At 36.1% G+C, this 27,152-nt stretch overlaps 1 protein-coding gene across 1 annotated transcript in view; it reads right to left on the reverse strand.

Moving 5' to 3' along the window:
- Window positions 1–1,169: 1,169 nt before the first annotated feature.
- The window catches only part of GALC (galactosylceramidase), a 31,829-nt gene continuing 5,846 nt past the window's right edge, over window positions 1,170–27,152 (reverse strand). The window contains 13 exon segments of the mRNA XM_038138844.1: window positions 1,170–3,809; window positions 5,570–5,646; window positions 7,213–7,376; window positions 9,598–9,778; window positions 10,172–10,316; window positions 10,660–10,749; window positions 11,962–12,051; window positions 12,514–12,641; window positions 13,839–13,963; window positions 15,979–16,134; window positions 18,329–18,459; window positions 23,671–23,709; window positions 25,895–26,034. Coding sequence (XP_037994772.1) covers window positions 3,666–3,809; window positions 5,570–5,646; window positions 7,213–7,376; window positions 9,598–9,778; window positions 10,172–10,316; window positions 10,660–10,749; window positions 11,962–12,051; window positions 12,514–12,641; window positions 13,839–13,963; window positions 15,979–16,134; window positions 18,329–18,459; window positions 23,671–23,709; window positions 25,895–26,034 — 1,610 coding nt within the window. The 3' untranslated portion in view covers window positions 1,170–3,665.

A 27,152-nucleotide genomic window follows, 5' to 3' on the forward strand; every position in this document is an offset into this window, starting at 1 on the left:
TAAAAACAAACAAAACCAAACAAAATCAAAGCGCAAACAAAAACCAAACAAACAAAACCCAAACAAACAAACAAAAAGACCAAAACATCAAAGAGAGGATAGATAAAGTCTCCAAGCACTGTCCTTCTTTGGTCATACTGCTAAAATAAGACACCTATAATTATGATGGGCAATTTCATAATACCCACTCCCCTCTAGAAAATGGACTTTGGATCGAAACTTCAGGTAAACCAATGAAAATTTATTAAGTCAAAACAAACAACCTGCAGCTACAATACAGTAAAACTGATTCTATAAGGCAAAAGCAAACGACTACCACTCCAAATCAAATCTGGAAGTAGAAATTTAGTTTTGATACAGAGATACAAGGAGGCAGCTGCAAAAGGAGCCTAAAGTAAGAGTCTCCTGTAATTTTAAAGCAAAGGAGTCCTAGTGTTTTGCATGAGTTTAAAAATCCCAAGAACTGCTCAAGTCTAACTTCAAAGGTGGGGTGGCAGAGAAGGGACAGAATTTATTTTAATACAGTGTTTGTGTAGCTGGTTACTGGAAGGCAATAACTCCAGGGTAAGTCATATCTACTGGCACATTGGACTGGGAAACATAACTAGCTCTATGGAATTTCTCCCTTCCTTGTAAAATCAAACTCTAAAGTTTAGCTTAAAAAAATAAAAATATTGTGTTTGAAGATAGATTCAAAAGGATATTCCAAATAAAGAAGCTTTTAAATCATAGAAACACATGCTTACAACACTGTCTGTTTCCAAATGTATAAACTGACTTTCAGCTAAATCTCACATGACCTTAGAACTCAGCAGTTTTGCATCACTGGTCCTCAAATATAATTTAATTCCCTTCACTAAATTAAAAAAACAAAACAAAACAAAACAAAACAAAACAAAAAAACAAAAACAAAACAAAAAAAAAAAAAAACAGAAAGAAGCAAAATGTATATTGAATGCTATAAGAAAATCTTTTTATCAATAGCACAAGTCCTAATGTGCATGGATTTTGAAATATTTTTAATAAGGACTGGTTGGCTATACTCTTCCAATCTTCCAATCCAATTAAGTTAATGTCAAGCATATTTATCAGAAACCACAATGGAAAAATTGTCAGCTTTCTTGCTGAGAAAAACAAGACTCATTTTACAGAAGCATTCTGCACAAATAAAGCGTTTTTAAGTGTTTTATTTGTCCATTTCGAATGATTAGCATTTATAATCAACAACATAAATCCACCCCTCAGCAAAAAACCTGACAGCTTGTTATTGCCAAACATATTACAGTCTACTGAAGGGTGAAGAATTACAGACATATAAAGATGAATAACATTATGTCATCATTAAATCACTTACTCTGTTCATAACACTTTAATCCTCCAAAATTGTAAATTAAGATTAGGGAGAAAAAAATCAACATTTCCAGTGATAAAATACGTAGTGTTTAGTACACAATATAACAGTACAGTTTATTGCACTAGTGCATTAGAAAGTTAAAAAAATGGACAGCTCCTTTGGAATAACTGCATCATTGCTGATCTCTCTGCTTGCAGCCACAGAAGCTACCAGGAAGTCTCCAAGAAGCATCCAACTACAGAAATCCATCACAGCTAAAATAAATTTATTCTGAGATTATTACCCTCATATTACTTGAATATGAGGACCTAAAATTACATTCTTTCACATGTGGAGTGACCAGTGACATTCCTAAGGAAATCAAGCAAGTAATGAGCAGATCTGCATCCATACTTGAAAATTACATGGAAAATTGCCTTTCATTTTTCACCCACTTAAATAAACACTTACTTAACATTTGGAAGTCTTCTACTAGAGTTTTAAGGTTTAGTGGTTTAAACCATTTTTCAAGGTTACTGGCATATATGAAATTTCCAAGTATGAATAAGTAGTATCAATATAACAGCTAAAAGACACATTTTACTAACTAGAGACGGAATTTTAAGAATTCTTCTCCATAAATGAAAATGGAAGATCAACTTCATAAAAATTTTCCAGGAATGATCTGTGTAACATTAATTTTATATTAGATGACAACTTCAAAGACTGAAGTTAACAATTATTGGAATTGGCCTTCAAAATAAAGGGGATCAGAAGAACAATCTCTATAAATCTAAGTACACTGGAAATCTTTTTCTCCAGATGTTGCCTGCAACAAATGGCCTCATACAGCGATTAGAGCCCTATCAAGTATGTGGAACAACTTGCTTGTCAATTAAACAGGATGTGAATGCAAAAAGTAGATGGACACAGGAAGTACATTTCATTAAGGGAATGGACATCATCTTCCTTCAAACTGGCCAACAACAAACAAGAAAAATTCTGGACCCAATTGAACTGCAAATGCGTGTGAGGAAAAACCCATTCAGTACCTCATGTTCTCAATTAATTGCTTTTTTAATAACACAGCAACTTGGGGAAAAAATAAAATGAAACAACAGCTAAAGAGAATCCCTCCATTCCCAAAGATCTGAATTATCCTCTGAACTTCACTCCATGATAGCTAGGAAAAATTTAGAAACAGATACTCTTGTGTTATTACCCCTGCTTGGCACATTAAAAAATTCCTTCTGTGTCCACTAAGTATTACTTACCCTGTGATCAGATTGCAAACTCTTAAAGGCAAAGACCTCTTTCTTATTTTTTTTTAATTTATTTTATACCAGGAAGTGGTACTATCCATATCTCCTCTGTGCCACAGTAATAAAGAAACTAAATATCATTGTTAGGCTTTAATTGTTTTCTATTCAAAGTTCAAAATCCATCAAAAGAGAGAGATGTTTGCCCAAGTTTCTAGGAACAAAAGGCCAGTTTCCACATGTGACCTGACATGGAAATACCCATGATGCAATGTTTTTACTCTTTGTATTATGCAGAAAACCCCACAATATTATCATCAACAAACTGTAAGTTATGGTATCTTTTCATCCATTTCAACCCTTTCAGTGGCAAGAGGAGGTAGATTAGAAATAAGCCCACATGCTGCACTCCCTGATCAGTCATAAGGCATATTTCCATTCCACTGAAAATAGGATATATTTTAGGGCTGGCAATGAAAGTTGAAAGATGTAATCAAATGCATTTGGAGAACTGCAATGTCTAGTCACAGACTGTAGCAAAAAAACAGACAAAACATCTTTTTTTTTTTCTATAGGAAATCTAGGTACTTTATCCTAATGAAATTTGAGAATGATAGACCTACAAAAGTATGGGGCCCACTGGCTCATAAGGCTTACTGGCATTTAATTATTTCTTTCACAGTGAAAGCAATGGACGTAATAGAGGAAGTGTTAAAAAATGCAGCTTAGGATGAATCTGTCTTCTGTTAACTTCTAAAGTTATCTTAGAAGTGAGCTGGTAAGTTAAGACGTTGTTACTAAAACATATTTAAATCCAAGAATTTGTTTTCATCATTACCTCGAACTAAAATTTACCCCCAAAAACTGAAGGGCAAAAATCCCACAGCAATAGGGGATAAAGCTACAATCATGTTGATATCTACTCAAGTAAACCTTTAACAAATACCACAGACTGAATACAGACTCTTTGCCAAGAGATCAATCACAGTTTTAGCCCTCAGCTCTCCTCCAGTTTGACTTGGCTCTTATTCAAAGTAACATGAGAACCAGGTTCTCCAAATGCCAAAGCCACCTCAGCAAGCTTCAACGTGAAAGTTGTCAAACTGTGCAAACTCAAACGAGCGAGTTCCGAGGGCAGCCCAGCCATTCCCTGGGTTGGAAACGGTGACATTCTCCCAGAGCGGATAACCATTTAACAGTCCTGAGGCTGAGTTGCCCTGAAAAAAAAAGGAAAATGTTAGCTTTGTAAAATCCAGGGTCTGTGTAGACGCTGAGCCTGCTCACTTGGGAGACAAGACAAAGCAGAACAATGTCAAGTCAGCTTTCAACTACATTTCACACATTTTTTCATGCAGAGATGCATCTAAATATTGCATAGAATCCTCTGGTGTCTATCAGCTCTGTGGAATAGATCTAATGCCTTTACAGTGAATACATTAAAGGCTCCTCTTCTCCTACTCACAGCTTTGCTAACTCAGTGTAGAACCTGAAGGGTAAACTGGTTTTCCTCTTCCTTGTATCAGACTCTTTCAAAACAGCCCAACTTTCTTAAGGTGATATGATACACTTGGCACTGCTTCTGCAGGATGAGGCAGAAGTCAAAAGTAAAGAAAGATGTAACTTAGTAATTAAGCCAAAATAAAGAGGAGACAGCAGAACTTTCCAGTTTCACTCAAGCCCCTTCAAGACGTCTAAATTAAAAGCAGTTTCAAGAAAATTACAATTTATCTTTTGTGTGTTCCACTTAACAGTAGTAACAGTAGAAAAAAGTACTTCAGTTTACTTTTATTTCTTAATCTGAAAGACAATTACAGACACGGGTAAAAGCAAAGAATGTCTTTTATGGAGTCGGTGTGAGAATTATTTAAAGATGGCTCTGTACTTCGATCATTACATCAAAGACATAGGAGGTACAAAACACTTTAACAATGCAGATGGAAGTTTGAAGCATTGTAATTTTAAAATTACCCACATTGTTTTGAGTTTTAAGAGATTAAAGTTCATCTTCAGTAACCAAATGTCTTGGTCCATTTTACAGATGGCAAGTACTGTCATAAATGTAAGTGTAACAAAGCCAAAACTAAACTACATCCATTTCAGTGAATGCCTTAGATGCAAGTGTCCCTTTATCTCCAAATGTGACAGTACAAGAGACAAAAAACAGGTTCTAATACAGTGGCATTCTAGCATGATGGACTCGGTGCATAATTTTAAGAGTTACATTCAGTAGTAAAAATCCCCAGCCAGGATTCCCCACATTTCAAGCCAGCTGGAGTTGCAAAGGTTACATTAGACAAAGGGATTAGGCACTCAGAAGATGAACTTAATGCCTTTTATGTATTTGCACCAATGACAAACCCATCAAAGCACACAGGGATATTTAAAGTACAGTTTGGGGCTGCTTTCCTCCCCAGGTCACTATGGTTAAAAAGGGTGAAGTGGGAGGGAAGGAAAAAATTGCAGACAGGCTTCTCATTAACTGCAGCCCATTCATACAGTAACACAATGCCTGTGCTCTTCCAACACAATAGAGAAGGAACTCAGCTTATCTGATTTTCCCAGTCCTTTATTAGCTCCACATACAAGGCCTAGGCCTGCAAAGGGAACTGGTGGGAGATTTGTAACAGAGGCTAGCTTAGTATTTTACTGACTGTCTTAAGAACAGGTAACCAGGCCATCATCTTTCCATCAGATTAAATAAGAGACTTGCCTCTCTGACCCTTCTACCTCCAGCTTTCGATTCAGCTTTCCAGTTATTTCCCATACCTTCTACAGATTCTCAAGATCTCTTTAAAGTACAGGCAGCAGAACTTGGTATGGCATTTTAATATTGGTTCAATGTAACAGCCATTGTTTCTGGTTTTGATAGGGTAAACTAATGCAAGTACACCATCAATAGTACAGCACAGCTTTGTCTAAACTATTTACGACTGGAAGTTTCATAACTGGTTTTCTAGCTTTTTGCCTGTGTCCTTACCTGAATGTTGAGAGTAAGTGTGTGCCATGCATTATCCCGGACACCAGCAAGTCCTTTCATTAATATTTCTTTTCCAGCTGTAAAACATGCTTAAGTTAGCAAAGTGTTACTTCAGCTCTTTGCTGAAACCGATAAATACCAAGCCAGCGAAAGGATAATATCTATTTTTCAGAAGTGTTCAGGATGGACATTTTACCAATTTCAGTTGCAGCACGGAAGGCTTAATATGCAAACCTGGACTCTGCGTTATCAGTACATTCTCCTGTTTTGCCAGAAGTGCTTTCTCACTGAAATCCTCCCTGCTCTTGGCAATTTGGCATGAGGTAAGGATTCACTCTATGGAGAGTGCAGGTTCACGAAGTGTGACGGTAGCTATTGCTCTGCTCGTTCTATAGATCTTCTTGTTTATTTATTATTTGTAACTATTTTAAAATCACAGGGTTTCAGTTGCCACACCATCATGTTGCTTAGTTCTACCCAAAATTTAAGCTAAGCAAAAATGGGGTGTGAATGACACCTGGAGGGAACACAAAGAACTGAAAAAAATTAAGGGCTACAAGTCTTCATTTATTCAGTAGACAGTTTTTACTGCAAGATAATTTAACATTCAGGCTCCCTTCTAGAAAAATATACAGATGACTAAAAATAGCTGTACAGAAAAAATTATCATATTGTGTAACAAGAGTCTCAGCTTGAAATAATGGGGTGGTTGATCAAAATCCACTCATTTCTTCTAGGAAAAATTAGTCCTGACAGCGTGAGAAACCAATCAGGTAATGTTGTTAGGTCTTATTACAAATAAAAAATTGAGTCAGTCCTAAGCACAAGTATGTATTTCCATACAGCTAAGACTTAAGTTTTTATGGAATTATACATTGCAACATTTCCCTAGGGAGCACTGATATGTTAAGAGAAGCTATGTAAAACCTTTGCTATGCTACCCGTCTATGGTAGAAATGGAAAGGAACACAGACACACACACAAAAAACATATCTTATCAGATATACAGTAGATCTAGAAGCTACATTTGACTCATCAGAAACCATTAAAAATTTTAATTCATACTCCTGAAGTGATAGGAAATGCATTTAAACAACTAAATAGGCCAGAGCCTGTCAAGTGCTCTACAGATGAACACACATGAATGTTAACATGACAAGCAGAACGTGCTCACTCCCCTGAGCTACACTAACAGGAGGATGCATAACTTGAGGAAACTGGAGGCCACATATGATATCACTTAAGCCAGATGTAAGTACAATGACTTGAACTGCTCTCTAAGAAAAGCCATTTCATGTCAATTGTGATTTTTTCTCGTGCATAGATAAGAATACAGATCAAATCTTTCTGTAATTAATTTTGTATCAGAGTATTTATAAAAAGCAAAATAGTTCATATTTGCTAGTGCAAAACAGACTTTGTCAGTCAAAAAACAAACTCCAGAAAGCTGAGCCTGAGCAATGGGCCAGCCAGTAGCCTTCAGATGCTTTCTCCACATATGAAAAGTGGCCATCATTAGAACCAATAGGTTAAATTCATAGTAATGACAAATGAACTATAAAATCTGAATATTACCTATTTTTATCAGTTACCAAAATGACATGTCCATATGCCAGCATCCCCTTTTGCAAAGAACTGCTTACCTAGGTCACCAGTGACTCTGTAGGTGCCATCTGCAAAAACCCAGAAGAAAACTCCTTTGGAATGTCGCACATATATCCCACCATTGTCAACTCTTCCTGCAATAAACACGCCTCCATCACCAGGTTTTTCTATGTAGATGTCACAAGTGACTGTCATGTTTACCCTGTAAGAGAGGATTAGTGTTTTAACAAGGAAGGAATCAATTTTTTTGATTAGACAGTATGTAGAAATTATTTGATTTCCTGAGATTATACTCCAGCTCAACAGTAAAGCACTGTGTTATGCATGCAATGAGAGCTGTAAAGAAGAATAAAGCAAAATAATACCAGAACCATCAAATAGCACCCAGAAAATTTACACAACTTCCTTCTCCTCAGAGCTGCACTACAAGGCTCTTAACCATAAAATTTTTTTCCCTCTATTAACGATCTACATCCCCCGTCTGAAAGCACTTGTAGCACAGATACAGCCACAAGGTCACTTACTTAAGAAGTAATAATTATAATTATTTACAGAATGCAAAAACACTCTCTGTGACAGCAGCTCAGCTGATTACTGAATGGGAGAATATCTATTTTAGCAACTTTTCTTCTCACCTCTAACAGAGTAGTAAGAATGACCTGGGTTTTCATTCTAATGTAATGCTCCAGATTCCTGAATTACACAAAAAAGATTACTTTCTTGCCTTCCTATTTGTCAAAAAAGAGACCCTCACATTTCCCTTAAGCCCTTATAAAGACACTTAAAGCAAAACAGCAATAATTACATAGTAATACTTTCAGAATATCCTGGTTCAATAAAACCATCAGAGAAAAACACCAACAAATTCACGGTAAGAGAGCAAAAAGCTTTCACATGCACAAGTTTAAAATCCAAACAATCCTGAAATTGAATCATGATAAATTTCCACCGACAACTGAAGTAAAGTATCATCCTACAGAGAAATTTAATGCAAGATTGGCTCAGAATTTCAATAGCAGGTGTTCATTGTTGAAAATATTTGCCAGGGACAAGTTGAGTCTTAAACTGAGGATGAAGCAAACAAACTTGAGGGCCTGAAATTGAGGACTAGCATTATAAAAAGTTTCAGACCAATAAAACTTGAATAATAAACTGAATATTCAGGAAGCAAGGTTGGTTTTGAAAGCAAGATGAAGACTCAGAAACAAACTGAAGCAAAACAAAATAATAGAAGTTTTTAGGAATCTAAGTACAGTAATTTAAAAATATGTCCTATGTAGCAGTTATAGGAATCACTGAGTATCATTTACTCAATGAGGGAAAGTGGATTATTGGAGGAATATGAGACTTTTCTTAACAGAGGGCTGCAAAAGAAAACATCAGATAACTGAAGAACAACCTCCAAGTACAAGAGGGTGGAATTCTACCAGGCTTTGGAGCAAAGTGATTCAATCACATCTCCAGGCCTGAAATTACAAGTGTGAAGCAAGTTCTGAAAAAGTATTTGCCAGATCAATGATCTAATTAAAGTGGAAAAAAAACCTGACAAAATTGCTATTTTAAAAAATGCATGAAAAGAATTTAGGCTAGGCTTCGAAGCAGACAAAAAGTTTTTAGCATGAAGTTTATTATTAATATTAAAATCATAATTAGTTAACAGGCTCTTTCCCAAATGCTTATTAATTTTAAATAAACATTATTCTAAAATATACTGCTTGATTCTGAATTACCATCATTGTAGCTCCTAGCAATTTTTTAGCTACTAGAAAGAATTACAGTTGTAACCATACTTAAAATGAAGCAGTAAACCTCCGTTACTTTCAACCAGAAATAAAAGTGGTTGAAGCAGGATTGGCATCAAATCCACACAATTCTAGGAACTGCTCAGAAGATAGCAGTCTGCAACAAATACAATTGAATTATAAATGAAATACATATATCTGAGAGTTATGAGACTGATCAAACTCCTAACAAATGACTCAAAATACTGTAATTCAAAATTAATCCTTTTCTTGGTCCAATTTAAGAAAACAGAAAACTCTGGGCACACATTGGTGTTTCCAGTATGCCAACTCAGATCCATTAGTGTAAAAAATTAGCTTGAACAAATATGCCCAGAAGGACATAAACAAAACAAAAAAAATTCTAAGACAGTATAGCATTAGGCTAAACAATCATGAAATGCGGTGGACTCCCCATCCTTTAAGAGTCATTTAGACAGCTGACCTTTGGCCCTCAGCAGGGCTCAATGACTTTTAGAAGTGCCTGAATTATCATTCCTACATGTCCATAGAGAATCTGAAGGCAAAAGCAAAAGTCCTCTGTCCAAGAGAAATGAGGCTTGCGACAAATTAACTGATCATTACTCGCACTGGTGAGGAGAGCATTTCCCCAGAGGTCACTACAAAATAGTATTTACATACCACTTAAAATTTCCTATGACACTGATGGTCTGGTCTGCATCAGAAACCCAAGTGATGGGCCGCTGAACCACCACCTGGCGGAGTGTGAACACATGATCTCCTGGGTCAGAAGCATTTACAAAGTATTCAAATACACCTGTCTGATCTGCAAAATTTGGGGCTTCACTGAAAGGTGGATTACCTGTTCAGAAAATAAAATACACATCAACTCTAAACCACTATTTTTCTTCAGTGTATTTATTTGTTTTCAGAAATTTCCCCTGAAACTTTTCTCCAGATTTTTGACTTGCTATATCAAAGCAGTCCCCAAAATGGAAGTTTTTAAGCAGACACTGGTTTTGCAAACACATGAACATCAGATAAGACATTAAATTAATGCACCTCATTGCAAGCATAAGGTGTACACTCATACAGGTGTAAGTTGTTGGAGAAACAGGTATAAATAAGCAAAAAAAAAAATTGATCTTCAGGCTACCTCATGTAGATGATTCAAATAACATAACTTACTGCCTTCCTACATTAAAATTATATCTGTGTGTGAATTAAGTTCTTGGATAAGAGAATTCTGGCTTACGTATATTGAAATCATCATTGTAAATGGAAGGAAAGGGCCGAGGAGGAGGCGGCTCTGGGTAACCACATTTCCATCCTGTCTTGAGTGTGGTTAAAGTGTAGACTTCATCCACGTTTAGATCTAAAGAAAATCTTCCCTTCCATACCTGGAATTGAAGAAAGGTCAAGCTGCAAAAGTTAACAACTAAATGACAAAATACCTAAGCTCCTGAAGTAAAGAAGATCCTCTGAAGTCCTGATTTAAGGCAAAAAATCCCATCCTCTTGCCTCAGCATTTAAATATCTCTGGGCTATTTTTAAAACACCTTTTCCCCAAACTCCTTATTACCTCCAGGGTACACTTGTACACAGCCAGTAAAACTGCAGTCAAACAACCTTAAAACACACCCTAAATATGCAGCTTAAGCATGAAAGTTGAGGAGTTTCATCAAAGAGGGAAGACACACCTGAAACTGCAGAGGGACTGATAATTAAAACTGATCAACTTACCTGTAAAGGATGAAGTTGCTTGAAAAGACTGGAGTTTCCAAATTCAAAATCAAGTCTAGAATGCCACACTTGAAGGGTTTCCACCATATACTACAAGAGAACACACCATACAATTTAAAACACAACAACAACAAAATAAACAACCTTGAATACTCAACTTGAGAAACAGCAGTCCTCTATGAGTGTCTAACTTTTGTTACTTTAAAGCTGTTGAACATATTAGAGGCCACAACTTCATTCAGCTAATCATTACATATGCCTTACATTTTTATAGATTATACATCAATAAGGCATTATCCTAACAGGTCCTAATGTAGCTTATAAAGACAAAGCATTGCAAACACAGACACAACCTTTAGGTTCTCTATCACCAAAAATACACCTTGGATGCAAGCTCTTCTGAGAAGTAACCAGACTGAAATAATATCCCACTAGTTTCACTTTTATGAGGCCTTCAGTCTGGTTGCTAGTTCTTTGATTTTAATTTTTCAACAAAGTATTTTGCTTACATATCTCCAGCCTTCTGCAATACTACAGCATATCAACTATCTTAGTTATCAGATTTTAATCACACTTACCCCCTATAAATTCTTTTCAGTTACAAACATCAACAACAAAGCAAGCGACCTAGAGCTTGATTTGGATGAGCCATCTGACACTTCCCTAAAAGGGAGCTGTGTATCCAAATTGACACTCAATTACTTTTCCTAAGTGAACCATTTTATTGTCAAAAGTATCATCCAAATTATCTCCTCCTATAGGAAATTACTGCTGCTAAAAAAATCAAAATCAAATTCCAAATAAGTAACTGTCAAATTCTGAGAAGGAATCATCTGAATTAAATGACAATGATTCCCTCCAGTTTACACTGTGAAAGTATTGTTCACATTTCAGAGGGAAATACACTTTAGTGAAATTAAAAAAGAGAATAAACAAATCAACAACTGGGAGATTCTCAGAATATCTCTTCACAGGATGCAACAACAAAACCTACAGTATAAAATCTATTACAGCTATTCCCCGAAATTAACTGATAACTAGAAAGGCCATCGGTATGCCAGCCCAACAAACTATGTCAGCATATCAAGAGCACCCAGCCTTGGAATATATTCTCAAGAAAAATTTAGTTGCATTTCTGTCCTACGAAATTTCTTTTTCAATACCCAGACAGTTAGACTGAGAGGCAGCAATTCTACAATTTCAGTTATGACATTGCAACCTGTGATACTGACTTGCATGTACTTGATTATGAATGGCAATTCATTTTACAAGGCTGATCAAATGTATTCAAGATCTACTTACAAATGACCCTCTGAGGTAGAAAGTTGCTCTCTGAGGTATGACATTGAAATTTGGCAATGGAGGCCTGATACATTTAGAGTGATTATGACTCTGAAGAAGAAAAATAAATGTAACAGAAGAGACACACATTACTGGAATGCAACATACAGCAACATTCATGAAAGACCTACAGCATAGAATTGAAATTAAAAGAGCAATAATTTATTTCACTTATCAGTTATCTTAAAAGCTGCAATTGCAGTAGTTTAATCCTTTTATTCTGAATGCAGATTTCAAAAAAGCACATGATATAACTTCCTCCCAGTGTGTCATCCAATTAAAGTTAATGTGTAATAAAAAAAGACAAAGATGGCATATATATTGGCCTCCAAGAAGTCTCAACAAGGTATTTTAAGTTCAGATAGCAAAAACAGCCTCTAGTGAACTCACTAATAAAGCCACAAGTATCAAAGAAGAGTCACAGATACTGAACTATGTAAATCAAGACATGTTCCCCATAACAAAACATCTCCTGTAACTTTTCTAGTCCACTGGATTTGCTGATGCACATACCATAGTTTCAATGATGATGGTAAGGTTCCCTAGGCCATCTGTCAGAGCTACAAAACTGCCACCTCCTTCTAAGTGTCCATCCACTTGCAAGTATGACCAGCCTGGCTGAGTAAACTGTGTGGTGTGTGCTGAGATAAAAATTAGAATACAATAATTAAGACTTAATAGAAATTGTAACATTTATCGGCTTAATGAAATTTCTGTCTCATACATGCTGACAAAACTGAGACCTTATTTGGAGAAGAAAGTAATAGAACTTCCAAACCAAAATTTACCTATATAAGAGGAAAGATTAAAGAGTTATACTATGGGAAAATGAAAAATATCAACACTGTCGGAGACTAAACAGTTAAAATGATAGCAATTATTTAGATATTAAGCACAAACAACAGTAATCATGTCCATTCAATTTGAATATTCATCACAGATTAGATTTTCCAAAGTCTTTTTGTTTTCTTTAAATAAAGTAAACATTTCTTTTCAACAAATAAATGGCAGGGAAAGCACAGATGGGCAACTTCATGAGGAATAACTAAATAAGTAGGGTTTTCAGAAAGTAAGTGAAACTATCAAAGAATATAACCCAAATCATGAAAATCCTGAGCAACATGGACACAGGAGCAACTGCTCAGCTGCTCTACTCATGGGAAACTGTGGCCAGTTTTGCTTTAATGCTTTTACATATATAGATAACTAGCAGAAGAACAAAAATAAGGACATTTGTCTTGTTCCTCCTTCATGGCACTGCATAGTTGCTCTACAGAACTGCAGCAAAGACAGTAAAATATTACAGGACTACAGAGTAGCCAGTAAATCCATGCATCCACAGACACTACGTGAACATGCTTCCCTTTCCCAAGCTCAAGGAAATGCTGATTTACACAAGCCAAGAATGTCAAGCAGGAAAAGAATACAGAGGTTCTTTGTTCCACTTGTGCAAACTGAGAAGTACCAAATGGAATTGATTGATGGAATTGATTAAAATTAAAATTGATGAAATATAAAAAAGGAAAAGGAAACAGGAAAGCACATTAACCTTTACGGGCACTTCAGATCAAAATATTTCAATAGTAACAGCTATAAAGGCAGTAGCTTATTACTCTCAGCTAAAGGTCAAGTATAAATATTTCCCTTACTATTATATCTTTCTGCTTTCTGTTGAAACTAGATTACTTTCTTCTTTCTTAATGTATTCACAAAAATTTCCACAAATCTACCTCAATTTGGTACAAAAAATAATCCACATAAAATCACTGAATAAAAAAAGGCCTCACAAAAGTGATGTTTGGTGTCAGATCACCAACTTATAACTGCAAGATTTTCACCTGTAATCCAGATAGGAGATTCAACTTTATAGTGGCCACTCCACGGCTCCTGTGCTGTCATTAATCCGCAACGACCAAAGGGCAGCTCCTCATAATAACTAGCCACCAGGTTCCATGCGATTGTCCTGGAAGAAAAACAGGTGTTTTCTCCATTCATATGGATAGTATTAGATTAACTTAGTACAAGAATCCATTCCTCCTTTTTCTCCAGCATACAATGAAAACAATTTGGGGGATGGAGGTAGTATCTGTCTAGCTAAAAGAAAAAAGAAAATCCACAGGAGAATAAAATAAAGCAAATCAGCAAATCAGTGTTGAGAACTTCTTCCAAAACTGGTGGTAAATTCTCTGGCTAGAGCACCACAAAGAGTTTTACATTTAAAGAAACATGTATTGAGGGTAAAGACTCCATTTGTTTGAGGTTTTTTCCTGTTCTGAAGGGAAAAAAATTGTTAGCAAAGTCTACAGCTTTTTGCTGAGTGTTGTTTGGTTGAGGTTTTTGTGATTGCTTGGTTATTTCTGTGCATGGTGGTAGTTGTTTTGGGTGGAGTTTTTTAGGGAAGCAGTTAAGTACCACCAAAAAAAAAAATATTATCTTTATCCATATAAGTAATAAACAGAAAACAACTTTAACCAGCCATCCTCAAGGTGTTGTTGCTGTATCCTGACAAGGAAAATCACTTCATGCACTTTGATTTGGGCTTCACTGAAAATGTTTTGCAAGGACTTTAAACTTATGATCGCTGGGCCTTAAGTATGGAAATACAGCTTAACAGAGCAGTTAAGCAAAAGGCAAAAGCTGTCAGTCTGTTTTGCTCTTGCATACAGGTGCATACAAAGGCCTCATTCTAAAGTCACTGCCACAGACTTATCACACTATACATACACACAAGAAGAGATCCTGGAATTCTACAAAAACATGACCATAAAATAAACAACTGTTGAATTGGAAATTCAACTTCCTCACATGAAACTTGTTCTGTTGATTTCAAACTTAGAAATAAAAGTAGGAAACTCAACTTCAAAGGAAACAAACTTAGCAGAAAGATAAGCTGCCTTTTGTCAGAAAGATTTTCTTTTCAGTATAGAAGCTAAGATAACTTCACTGTTGGACATCTGGACATAAAACTATTCTACAATGATTTATAAATACAACACACGCCTCACTGTTAGGCTGCAAAAGAAATGAGGCATATAAGAGCTTGGAAAACAATGGGAAAAGAAAGACCCCAAATTAAGATATTAAAGTATATGAGGATTAAGAAGCAAGCAGAATGATCAGGAATTCATGCATCTGTTTGAAAGTTTCAGCTTTCAGAGAAGACAGAAGATTTGCAGAAACCAGGTGACAAAAGAAATTTCCCTTTACAAGTATTAGTGATTTTTCCTGCACTCCACTTGAAGCAACAGACAAGATTTCTCTTTATTTTTACAAAATGAAATTACAAAGCATCTAAAAGCTTTGAACAATTTTGCTCACATCTTGACTCCTACATTTTCTTTAATCAAACGTTTTCTTTCAGATTACCAGTTGTTGTACCAGAAACATAAAACTTTATTTTCTATTCTTTTCTAAAACTGAGTTATGTAATTTCCCTGTAAAGAGAACATTTTTCTCAAGAGTTTTCAGTGTGGAAAGAAAATATGCAGAAAACAGTAAATTTATCATGCATGTTTAAGAATGGATTCTGAGAAAGAAGTTGTATGGAAAAACTAGATAATTACATCTGTAATTACCTATTTGACTGAAGACAAACGATCTGATAAAGACTTTAAGAAAAATATGATAAATTAGTTTTATTGTTATTTTCCTCCAATGTTAGCTCTTCTTAAGAACATTCTCTTTTTAATAATTATCATTCTCAAAGGCATCTGAAATTAATTGCATAAACCCACTGCATAAACTGCATAACCCCATCAAGTGCTGGGGAATAAGAATACATTGAAACCTGTCAGACTTCTACTTCAGAAAGAGGTCAGAATAGCAGACTTCCTATTTTTCAATATTTGAATTCAGACCACGTTGGAGTGACTTTCAGTTTACCTGTTTTCTCACCAGAGCAGATGGATGTGTTACTAGCACTTCAAATAATTCTTACACCCAAAGTTGTGAATGCAAGCAACAGTGCCCGACACTTACGAGGTCATGTTTCCATTCACATAGTTTTGGTTCAGGATCCGAGCCCAGCAGCCTGCACCAACATCATTATTGAAAGTACTGTAATCTTCTGACGACCACAGTTTCTTCCCAGTTAATATGGCATTTTGCACTGTTTTTGTCCCAGGATAGTGAGCTCTACACAATATTTTGAAAAGAAAGAGCACTTAGTACAAAGAGAAAATCAAACTTTGGAAGCACAGCAGCAATGATTCACTTCTTTCAAACTGAAAATGAAAAACAAAATTTCTTTGGACTACCACAAGTGGAATACAAGAAAATTGAACAAGGGGGAGCTGTAACATTCCAGAGCTTATTGTATTTAAATCAGTAGATTATTTCTTCTGCTACATGATAGCATTTAGATAAACTTAGATTTACAGATGCCATGCAATTTTCGCAGCTTGCTAAAGCAAATCTCTGTCCTGAAATTGAGCTGGAAGATGGTTATTACCATAATGTGCTGAATAGAGAAAATACATACTAACTCACACTATCTTAAACAAATCTATAAATAATGTAAAACCAACAGTAAGATACAGCACTAGGAATTATGCCAAGAATTTAGCTGCATGAATGTCTTAGAACTAAACATGAACTTGACAGATTTTGTACATCTTTTTTAATAAACTCAGGTTTCAAAAAAACATGCTAGTTGGACTAGAGAAGTTACAAGGTATAAACTGATAATAGTTGAAACATATAATTATAGCTAATTTTCTTTTCAAGACCTTCCTTAGGTCTTGAGGAGAGATCCCTTCTTCCAATGGAGACTTTGATTATACTCAGTCACAACACTGACCCACCATGCAAGATTTACTGACTGAAATAAAACCTTTCCAATCACTTGCAGAAAACAGGGTTATGATTTTCCTCACTCAGTACATTCATGGAATACACTCAATATATACACTAAAATGAAACTATTTCCTTAACTATTAGCCTGCAACTTGACAAATTGATTCATTTGTGGCAGGAACACAAAAAACACCAGATTTTCTAGGCTGACAGTTGGGAGTTTTTTCATTATTTTCCCTCTAGTGGACAATGACCTACCTCCCAGTGTTGTAGTCCTTCATAAGCAGCTTCACTAACAGTAATGTAACAGATAGTGGGGATTTTAGCTACATTCTGCTCTGCTGTACAGATTGTCTTTTTTCCCTTTGGCTTGGAAACCTAAGTATTGCCTTAGTACCAAGCAAAAGGTTTTTGTAATGGCATAAAGTGCATAGATTGCAAAAACAAAGCAGAGAAGGAATAATTTGTCTTTCTATACTGTAGAAAAGGTGTTTCTTAAGTGTCAATATCCCTGCCCAATAAAAGCTGAAATACACAAGAGATATTTAATTTCCCTGCTAAGACTGAATCAGAGTAAGGATGTAAAACTTACACTTACAGATTTAAGAAAATACACCTTACTTAGACATTGTAAACACTGTTGAGCTTCATCCAGACATGATCCAAGACTCCACCTATGAAAAACTGCCACGATACTTTTCATGTTCAGAATGGGGGGAGAGGTTAATTTCAAGTGTAGATGACGCTGACTTTCTATATGCATTTTCAGAAAAAGCTCTCATTTCTACACATCCTATGGTTCAGATATATAAAGATGAACAGAAAAGACTCAAATTGAAGCAAGGAACTGACAAATTTGAAGCACATGATTGGGTCAGGCAAGTTTTTGGGACCTATTAAGTAAAGTTTAGAGCTAGTGTAAAAAGAAAAGTTAATGAACATTTCGTACACACATTTCCATTCAGCCATCAATCTCAAATTTAGTCTACTAGTAAAATATTATTATGATAAAGCCCAAAACTAGTATAACAAATCAGCTGGTTCCATGTTTTCCAAATACAAATTTGTCATCAAAACGAAATGGGAACTAAGAATCAAGCCATTATAACTCAAAGAAGAATCACAGCCCAAATTCATTTCTGGATCACAAAATTTCAGTAACAAACCAGTGGAAATTACAAGGCTGTGTACTAAGTTGTAAAGCGAAAGCACTTTTTGCATACCAGTTAAGAGTAACCAAAACCCTCAGAATAACAGTGTTGTCCAAAAAATCTTCAATCCATCAAAAGTGCAACCATGCCCACCAAGAATCTTCAGCATGATAGAAGACTCCTGATTCAATTAAAGGTTGAGGCTGTTGCTGGGACAAGAGCTGCGTGATTTGATTGGGTTAGTAAGAAAATTTTATAGTATCAATCCTTTCCTTGCAGGTAAGAGTACAGAGAGGTAAAGCTTTGTCTGTGTTAGTTATAAATAAGATGAAGACAAACTATAAACAAACCACCAAGAAAGAAGAACAGAGAGAACCCCCTACCCAATCACATCGACCACTCCGTGGAGCTCAGAGTCAATCAGCATGACAAAGGAAATGGGCTCCCACAGTCTATCGCTGGCTATGATCCTCACCTGCTCCAGACCATGCTTATCCAATGTGTACCTCAACAGCTTGGAAAAAAAAAGGAGAGCAAAGAACAGAGAGAAGGGACAAATAAAAAAAAATGTTTTTCAAATTGTCAAAACTTTATATTGGGAAAGGCAGCATCTTTTTCAGCACAAGCTGAAAAAACTACTATGCTTCAATTCACGTTTTTGCAACTTGGACAACTGTTACACCAAACAAAACATACAAGACTGTCAAGCACGAAGTGACTTCAAAGGACACCTTCTTCTTCTACCATACTGAATTCCAAAATACATGATAAAAGGAAAAAGGAAAAATTAAAAATGTTTTGTTCTTCTTACAGACATAAAAGTACAGATAAAGACAAAGCATATCACAGTCCATGGAAGATACCCTATTTGCAGATCAGCTACTTAGATGTTACAGTGCTGATGGGTAAACTACACAATTGTGTATGAACCTTCTGAACCTCAGCATTTGAAGGACAGACACCTAAAATATTATCTTTCACTAGGTTAGCAAGAACTCTCTATGGTAGTTAGTACCTTAAAGTCAGCATTAGTTGAGAAACATGGTGGTCTTGTTTTGTACTAACCTTAATTTTTTGATAGATAACAAAACCACTGCACAGGAAAACCTCACACTTCATTTTCTGTGATCAGGGGGGGTGGGGAAGTTGGGGAAAAATCTGTATGACATTCAAGAAAAACCTCTAACAAAAACAACTTATGTTTTAAAAAACAACTAAAACATGTCTGTGGTTCTAAAGGCACAAACAAAAACAAGAACTGCTATCCTTGATTCTGCCAAGCTCTTAACGAAACAAGAGCCAGACACAGTCAGTGCGTTCATTCTTCAAGCTGTATTGTCATGGAAATCATTACTAACACATTTTCTGATGCACCTGCTGAGCTGCAAGTCTTGCCTAACCTAAGAAAGTTTTTGAAGTTTATTTTAGACCAAATGAGTTACTCTGTGCTGACACTATAATCAGTATTTCTCAGGCAGCCACTTTCAGGTGATCGATGTTTACAAACTCATCACATACAAAAGCAGTTTCTTTATAAAATCCCTGCTTAACTGACTTGCTATAACCCTTCAGCCATGCATTCACTTAAACTATGATGAGCATATCATACTTCCTTACATACAGAGGATAAATGGTACATGAGTGACCACAAGAATGCTCTTATCACAGTAAGGTTAACAACAGAGATAAACAAGTTAACAACTGCAAGACAAGTGAACAATTTGTACCTGCACAGGTAATTTCCACTGGGAACATGTAATTTTGTAAAAACTATGTGTAATCTTGTAAAAACTATGTATCATTTTGAGAAACCAGAGTTTACAAAAAGAGCAAGAGCAGCAGAGTAAATTGCCAGAAGCAAGTGAAAAAGTGTATTATGGAACAAGAGTGAAGGCAAACAGTTGAGTTGACATTTGCTGAAACGCCAACAGAAAAAATTGAGATAGGCTGTATTAGTTTACAGACTTTGTGTGCTTGTTTTTATTTCTATGTTACTGTCAGTGCGTGCATTTCTAATATTATCCATTATCAGAAATTAACCAAGAAACAGAAACATCTTGCTCTAGTATATGACCAGAAAAATCTCAGCTGCAGCCACAGAAAGTCCCAGGGTGATAAGTTCCACTCTGAAAGTTCAAGTTCAACCAAAATGAAAACCAGTTGCAGACCAAGAATCCAATCCTAAGGTTTTTCTGACTTGGAACATGCACATGCAGATTAGTTAGAAGTTTCCTGTCATTTGCTAGTGCTAAGAAGCCTAAGACACAGCTCCTAAATGGACACTTGAAAGAAATGATAGAAGAGTCAGCTTACACATGTACTAAACCGAAAGAAGAGAAAAAGACAAGAAAGACTAATCCATCACCACTGTACACAATGATGGAAAAAATGGAAACAGCTAGGAAGTATGAAATAAGAATATATGACTCTTGAAAATGGAGAGGAAGACTTACAGATAGGAAGCAATGTTTAAAAGGCCTCCCTTCTCCCACACTTACCCGACTACCTGAATAGCATCATTAAGATAGGGATCAACTATCATCTCTTTTGAGATGTTCCAATCTCCATCCGCAGCGATGATGCCAACGTTCCACAGACCCAGTCTGTCCAAAGAATGTCGAAGCACCTTAGTAACAGATAACACCACTTAAAGTACAGCCTTCATCAATGAGGCAACATGAAATTTAAGACTGAAAACAAGAACTTTGGACGGAGTCAGTGGAAGCCTCTACTTACAGGATGGATATGAAAAGTTGTCACTTCTCAAACAAGAGCTATGGTGGCAACTAAGACAAAGTTAATGGTAAGTATTTTTAAAAATGAAGGGTTACCTCTGATATTGAGATGGTCATTACACAAAAATGGGCTTCTCATCACTTGGATAACTTTTGACACCACAAGTGCACACATATACTCCACTTGGACATTCTCAACAAACTGACTCCGTGGCACATATGTAATTCATTACACAAAAGTACTGGATTTATCATCAGAATATGACAAAAATGACAGCTGGCTGAAATGTGGAAGTGGACATACCTCCCCAAGTGATCAGAAGCAAAAGTTAACCTGATCCCCAAAAAAGTACATTGAAAAAACAGGGATTGAAGTTTTAAAAAAGAAAAGACCTATTCATGCAGCTCTCTGCAAGAGAAATCTCTGCCAAACACCTGTCCTGTTCAAGTGAAGAGCACCTAAACATTTTTTTCACTGCCCATTTTACTGAACAAAAAAAAAAAATCCTTGATGTTTTATGTGTTTTAAGTTTACCCACTACTTGGTTCTCATGTTTAACTAACTTTCAGGGAAAACAATGAAGAAACCTAGAATTGCATATTTACAACAAAACTGAGGGCAACCAACTTTGAATTCAAACATGCCAGCAGAAAAGAATTCCTATTTCATCTTTCCAGCTTCTCTATACTAATTCACTGTTAAATATGACAGACAGCTCACATTTGTATGTGGAAATTCTTAGGTAAAATATACCCACACAAAATATGCTCAGCCTTAATAGTTAAGAATGAACCACACTTATAGAGGGCTGGTACTATCTGAAAACTCAAACCAGAAATTAAAAAAATAAAAAATTAAACATCTGAAAAAAACCCAGTCCACAGTCTAAGATGTTTTTTTCAATTTTAGATATAAAAGAATGATGAACTGTGTGCATGCATGCATGAAAAAGATTTTGCAACTTGATTCAAAGATCAGTAGACATGAACCCTCAAATTATTTCTTGTAATAGCTGTCTAGCAATGTGAAGAAGAATAGGGATCATTTCTCTTTTTCATGTAGTCAAATAAGGACAGAAATAAAAGTCTAAGTGTTGGTGACAATCAAAGCATAAATCTAAAACTAATTAAGACATAAAAATTACTAAGAAGAAAAGTAGCAATGAAGTTCTGTTCAGCTGTTTGAAACCTTTGAAACACAAAGTCTACCAAAAGAAAAATTCACAGTACTAGAAGGTTCTTGCAATTTAAAGTATTCTAGCTACCTAGACACTCAGGAAAATTGCCTAACCACAAAGACAGCTCAGAAGAACAAAATGAACGATTTCAGAATTTCCATGCTGAAAGAGAAGTACCAAGGGCACAGAACTGCATGCACCCAAAATACACTCCACATTTGCGTGAGCTCCCTCACACACAGTATTTATATAACTGAAAGAACAGGGCTTTCTTGAACAAGAATTTAGAAGCATTAGAATCTCCATTTCCTCCTCCTTTTTTTTTCCTACTTATTAAGACAAATAACTAGTGCCGTAGAGGATGAAGTATCTAGAGTAACATCTTACAAGTAAAACCTTAGCCAAATAAGTAAGAGCTTATCTGTGATGTATTTAACAGGAATTACAGAAAATATCTGGTGTGCAGCAGTACATTTCGGTATATTGCCCTCTTGCGAAATGGCAGACTGCAAACAGAGCTATAGTGCTGATGAGAGAAGTGGTGCCAAGTGACACTGTAAGAGAATGAATGGTAAAAGAGGTGTTCAATACAAAACCTCTTATCAGTTAACATACAGTGGAAGGAAGGCCAAAACCTTTCAGTAAATACTTGGGTGGTTTTATGGTCAAATTTTAAAGTAAATATCCAGCTCAAGATGCTCAGTCCCAATTCAACAGTATATAAAAGGCTATTAAGTAGAATATTGCTCCTAGACTCTACAGTTTGCTCTCCATATTCTTTCTCCTCACATGAGCAAGCCAAGACAAGCAGACAAGAAAGCCTCAAGGTGACATGACACAGATTTGAGGTTGTTCAGCCTGAAGAAGAGAAGGTTTTGGGGTGACCTAATTGCTGCCTTCCAGTACCTTAATAGAGCCCACAAGAAAACATGGAGAGGGACTTTTCGCAAAAGCATGTAGTGACAGGACAAGGGGGAATAGATGGCTCCATCCCTGGAAGTGTTTATGGCTAGGCTGGATGAGGTTTTGAGCAACATGGTCTAGTGGAAGATGTCTCTGACCATGGCAGGAGGATTGCAACTACATGAGCTTTAAGGTCCCTTGCAACTCAAGCCATTCTATGATTCTCTGAATCTTGTTTGCTTTGAAGAGGTAATGCCATTGTGTCTTAGCCTCAAGCGAGAACAAGGAAAGGAAGAAAGCAGGAGCTTGTGCTTAAGATTTCGCCACAAGACAATGTAACCAACAGAAAAGAGTTTTCAAAGCAGGGCAGGGGCACTGCAGGAGCATTCAGTAGTGAGAAATATTACAGCTATCTTAAGGCTGATTATGTGAAATACTGTGTTCTTCCAGCTTTTTAGAACAAAAGGTACTGAATTTTGCAAAGTTAAAAACACAAAGCCTTTACTGTGATTTAATGGCAATATTCAAGGGTACTGTAATCACAGAACTTAACTACAGAATTTTAAGCAATTCCAGATCTTGGACTTCTAGCTATATCCAAGCTGGTATAAAGATGATTTAAGTTTGTATGATAATAGCATCAACTGAAGCTTCCACAAAAATTTAGAAGTTCTAACATTTAGCATACACTGACATGCCCAAAGTTCAAAGTAACAGTTTCAGACACACAAAATAAACAATCTAGATATCTGAACATGTTATCTTTCCATGCATGCAACTACAAGAAACAGAGTTCAGTAAGTGATATAGCTGCAGAATTAAGGTCCCTTTCCTACACAAATTCAGAAAAGCTAATTGTTTGTGTACGGTACGACAAGCACTTTACAGGAATAAGAAAAGAATACATACCTTAATGTATTTGCTACTAAATGCCCTTTCATTCCATATCTATAAAGAGAAAATAAAATCCATTTAGAAAAATCAGGATACGTCAGTGGAGAATTAAAAGATTTTCTTTATATATATGTAAGATTATAGAATCCATTAACCAGCTCCATGGTTTCCGTGTGCTAGAGGGAAGTGCTGGTTGATTTTGTTATCGGCTTTTCTGGGGAAAATTCTGTATGAAAGTTCACAGTGGGCGCTTGTTTATCTTTCTCTAAGGTCTGCTGATTGCCTTCTTGCGGACAAGAACGCTAGAGCAGCTTGAGCTCTACAATGGCAGCAGTGTTACATTACCAATGGCTCTACAGTTTGCTAAGAATCATTGAGAAATACATTGTGGCCTCAAGGTGTGGCCTAATGAATGGGCCCCTGTTGCAATACATGGACATATTAGAGCCAGAATAACTAACGTATTGAACAAAATCGATGAAGCTTACTGTTCTTTCTAATTTACACAGGACTACATCCAAGCTTAAGCATATTTTAAGTAAACAGACACAAAGTGAGCTAATTCTAAATTTTCCATCTTTTATGGAGAGTTTAAGCTAAACACAGCTCAAAATTACAGAATCACAGAATCATAGAATTTCTAGGTTGGAAGAGACCTGTAAGATCATCGAGTCCAACCCATGTTCTAACACCTCAACTAGATCATGGCACCAAGTGCCACATCCAGTCTTTTTTTAAACACAAATTCAAAAGCAGGAGCACTGATCTTCCATTCTACCAAACCCCCTGGCCTATAAACACATAGGCAGAAACTTTGTTTCTTTCTTTTCTAAATGCAACATGAACACAGTGACTCGCATGCACCAGTAAAGGTTTAGCTTATTTTGACATTTCTACATCTTCCTAAAAATGCTAATATGAAACTTCAGAAATGAGCCAATCAAAATATTACTTATTGCAAGCCTCATCTCATCATAAAGCAAATAGTGATACAGAACATGCATTTACAGCAAAAAGAGTGGTAAAGACGAACCATGTACAACCATAATAGCATTGTTTTGACAGCTTCTGAGCCTTCACAGACCTCTCACTGTTTGCCTGTATTCCAGATTATAGCCACAAAGAAATGAAACCATATGTAATATCATCACATTGCCTGGATAAGCAGAAATTACCTTTTCGTAGAAGGGGAGAATTTAGACAGCTAATTACTGTGAAGTAACAACACTGAAGTCAATAGTACTCAAATACATGAAGTGCAGAACTTAGTTTCTACTCCAAGAACACAGGGCAGAGGAAAATGTAACAGCAATTGTTCTTCCTCTCCCCACAACTGAATGGCTGAAGTATCACTATGTTACCCACAGTGCAAGACTGACCCAACTGAAATAAGACAGCAACATCAAGGGGGGTGCATTCCCCAGGAGATACAGGTGAGATACTGAGATACACCTTCCCACATTGCAGCAGAAACGTCAGACTTCTAAGGGATGGGAACCACAGTTTTGGAAGCTTTGATCTGGACTCCTGAAATGATTTTCAGCTTTTCTGCAGTTAAACTTCTCATATCAAAACATTTAAGACTCCAAAATAAGTGTCCAGTAAGTATAGGATTGATTTTAGAGGAAATCTAGACACACTTTCTTGCTCAAATAGTGAACTTGAAGAGTTTTTTCAGATTGTCTGCTTCTCTCTCCCATCTCCAATTTATGACATTTTTTCTCAGACATTCATTCACTACTTCCATATATTGCACTATAGGACAACAAAATAGTTGTACTGTAAAACATGAACTTTTATCTACTATAAATGATTCAGGTAAAAATGCAAAAAGTTGTAGAGGACTGCTCCTCTGCCAAATAACAACCATACTTTATGCTAAGTCATGTTAACTGACTTTCAAACTGTGTTAACTGATGCTTTTTGTTATCTGATAACTGCTGAAAGGAACAAACAAGGCAGAAAAGGAAAAATAACTCACAAATTATTGGTAACTGTTTTAGAACTGGGAAGGTAGGAACCATTTGACACTTCTGCTTTAACAGCCATTATTTCAGGAAGACTGTAAACTAACACAACTACTGCCTTTTCCCTGGCTACAGTACAAGCTAAAACTGCAATTACAAAAAAAAAATTCTCTTGCCGTCCTCCTCCTCGAGACATCAACGAGAGGCAAGATTTTAGGAGTGAAGATAGATAAAATATACATAAAATATACAGAAGATTTTGATTTACTGACCCCAATATAATCAATGTCCAAATCATGATACTGTTTTGCTCCTAATATCCAAGAAATAATATAGTAGGCAGTGATATCTGGATAGTCATAGGGCCAATTTTCACCCTTTCCTATCCATCCTGGAAATGCCCAAGGTAACCCTGGAAAGAGAGAAGAAAAACAAATGAATAAGGTAAGTGGCTGGTTTACATTACTCAATAAGCCTAAAGAGCAAGCTGTAATTTGCTCTACCTGAAATGAAGGAACAAATACTTGAAACTGGCTTGGTTCCGGTGAAGACAATGAAACGTAATTTCTCCAACTGCAGAGTATGGTCTAATGCAAACTATGATCAAGCAATTAATAGCTGCTTTTTTTTATGAGCTAGGAAGCATTTGTTACTAGAGAACAACTGACTACATATAATTTGTCAATTTTATGGTACTAGCTCTAACTGGTTTAGAAATCCAAAGATTTTAGGCTAAAAATTTACAAAGCTAAAGACAAAGGGTCAATAGAGAACATGAACAATTGTTTATCTGCTGAATATGAATTTAAGAAGACATGATGATCTAATCATAACAGAAGGAGGAAGATTAGGATCATGAAAAAGCATTTCCAAGTCTCAGCTGTTCACTGGATCTTGTAGTAAATAAGAAAAACAAATTAATCCAACCAGATGCTGCTAAGCATCCAGCCAACTTGTGTAAGTTACTATAGGCTAATTTAAAAGTAAACCCTCCTTCCTTTATTGAGAGCTTGATGTGAGGGAAGAGGGAGATTATCAATAATTATAATTAGTCATAAATAGTAGGCTTAACAGAACCCGACTGGCAAATCCTGCACCAAGCCTTGCTTCATGGCTGGGTATGGTAAAGGCCCCTGGAAGGTGAGGGAATTAGACACCTTTTAACCAACAGACTTCTTACCTTGTTTCATGTGAAATACATCTGTATTTCCAAAACACAAAAGTACACATTTGTATTGTCACAACACACACATAACTCACAATCAAAACAGGAAGAGAGGAAATTCCTCTTACAACTCAACTACACATGTAGGACAAATGAGAAGACCAGAATCACTACAGTGAAGAAGAGGTGTGTGATTGGTTTGTAATAAGAACATTTAAGCAAATGCAGTGTGTGTAAGATTTACATATTTATGCTTGCAGTAACTTTACTTTATCCCTCCTGATTTTTTTACTCAATTTTTACTCAATAATTTTACTCAATTATTCAGAAATTCATCTCTCATGGTAAATCAATCATGTTCATTG

Source organism: Motacilla alba, chromosome 5 (assembly GCF_015832195.1).
Source record: "Motacilla alba alba isolate MOTALB_02 chromosome 5, Motacilla_alba_V1.0_pri, whole genome shotgun sequence".
Classification (NCBI taxonomy): domain Eukaryota; kingdom Metazoa; phylum Chordata; class Aves; order Passeriformes; family Motacillidae; genus Motacilla; species Motacilla alba.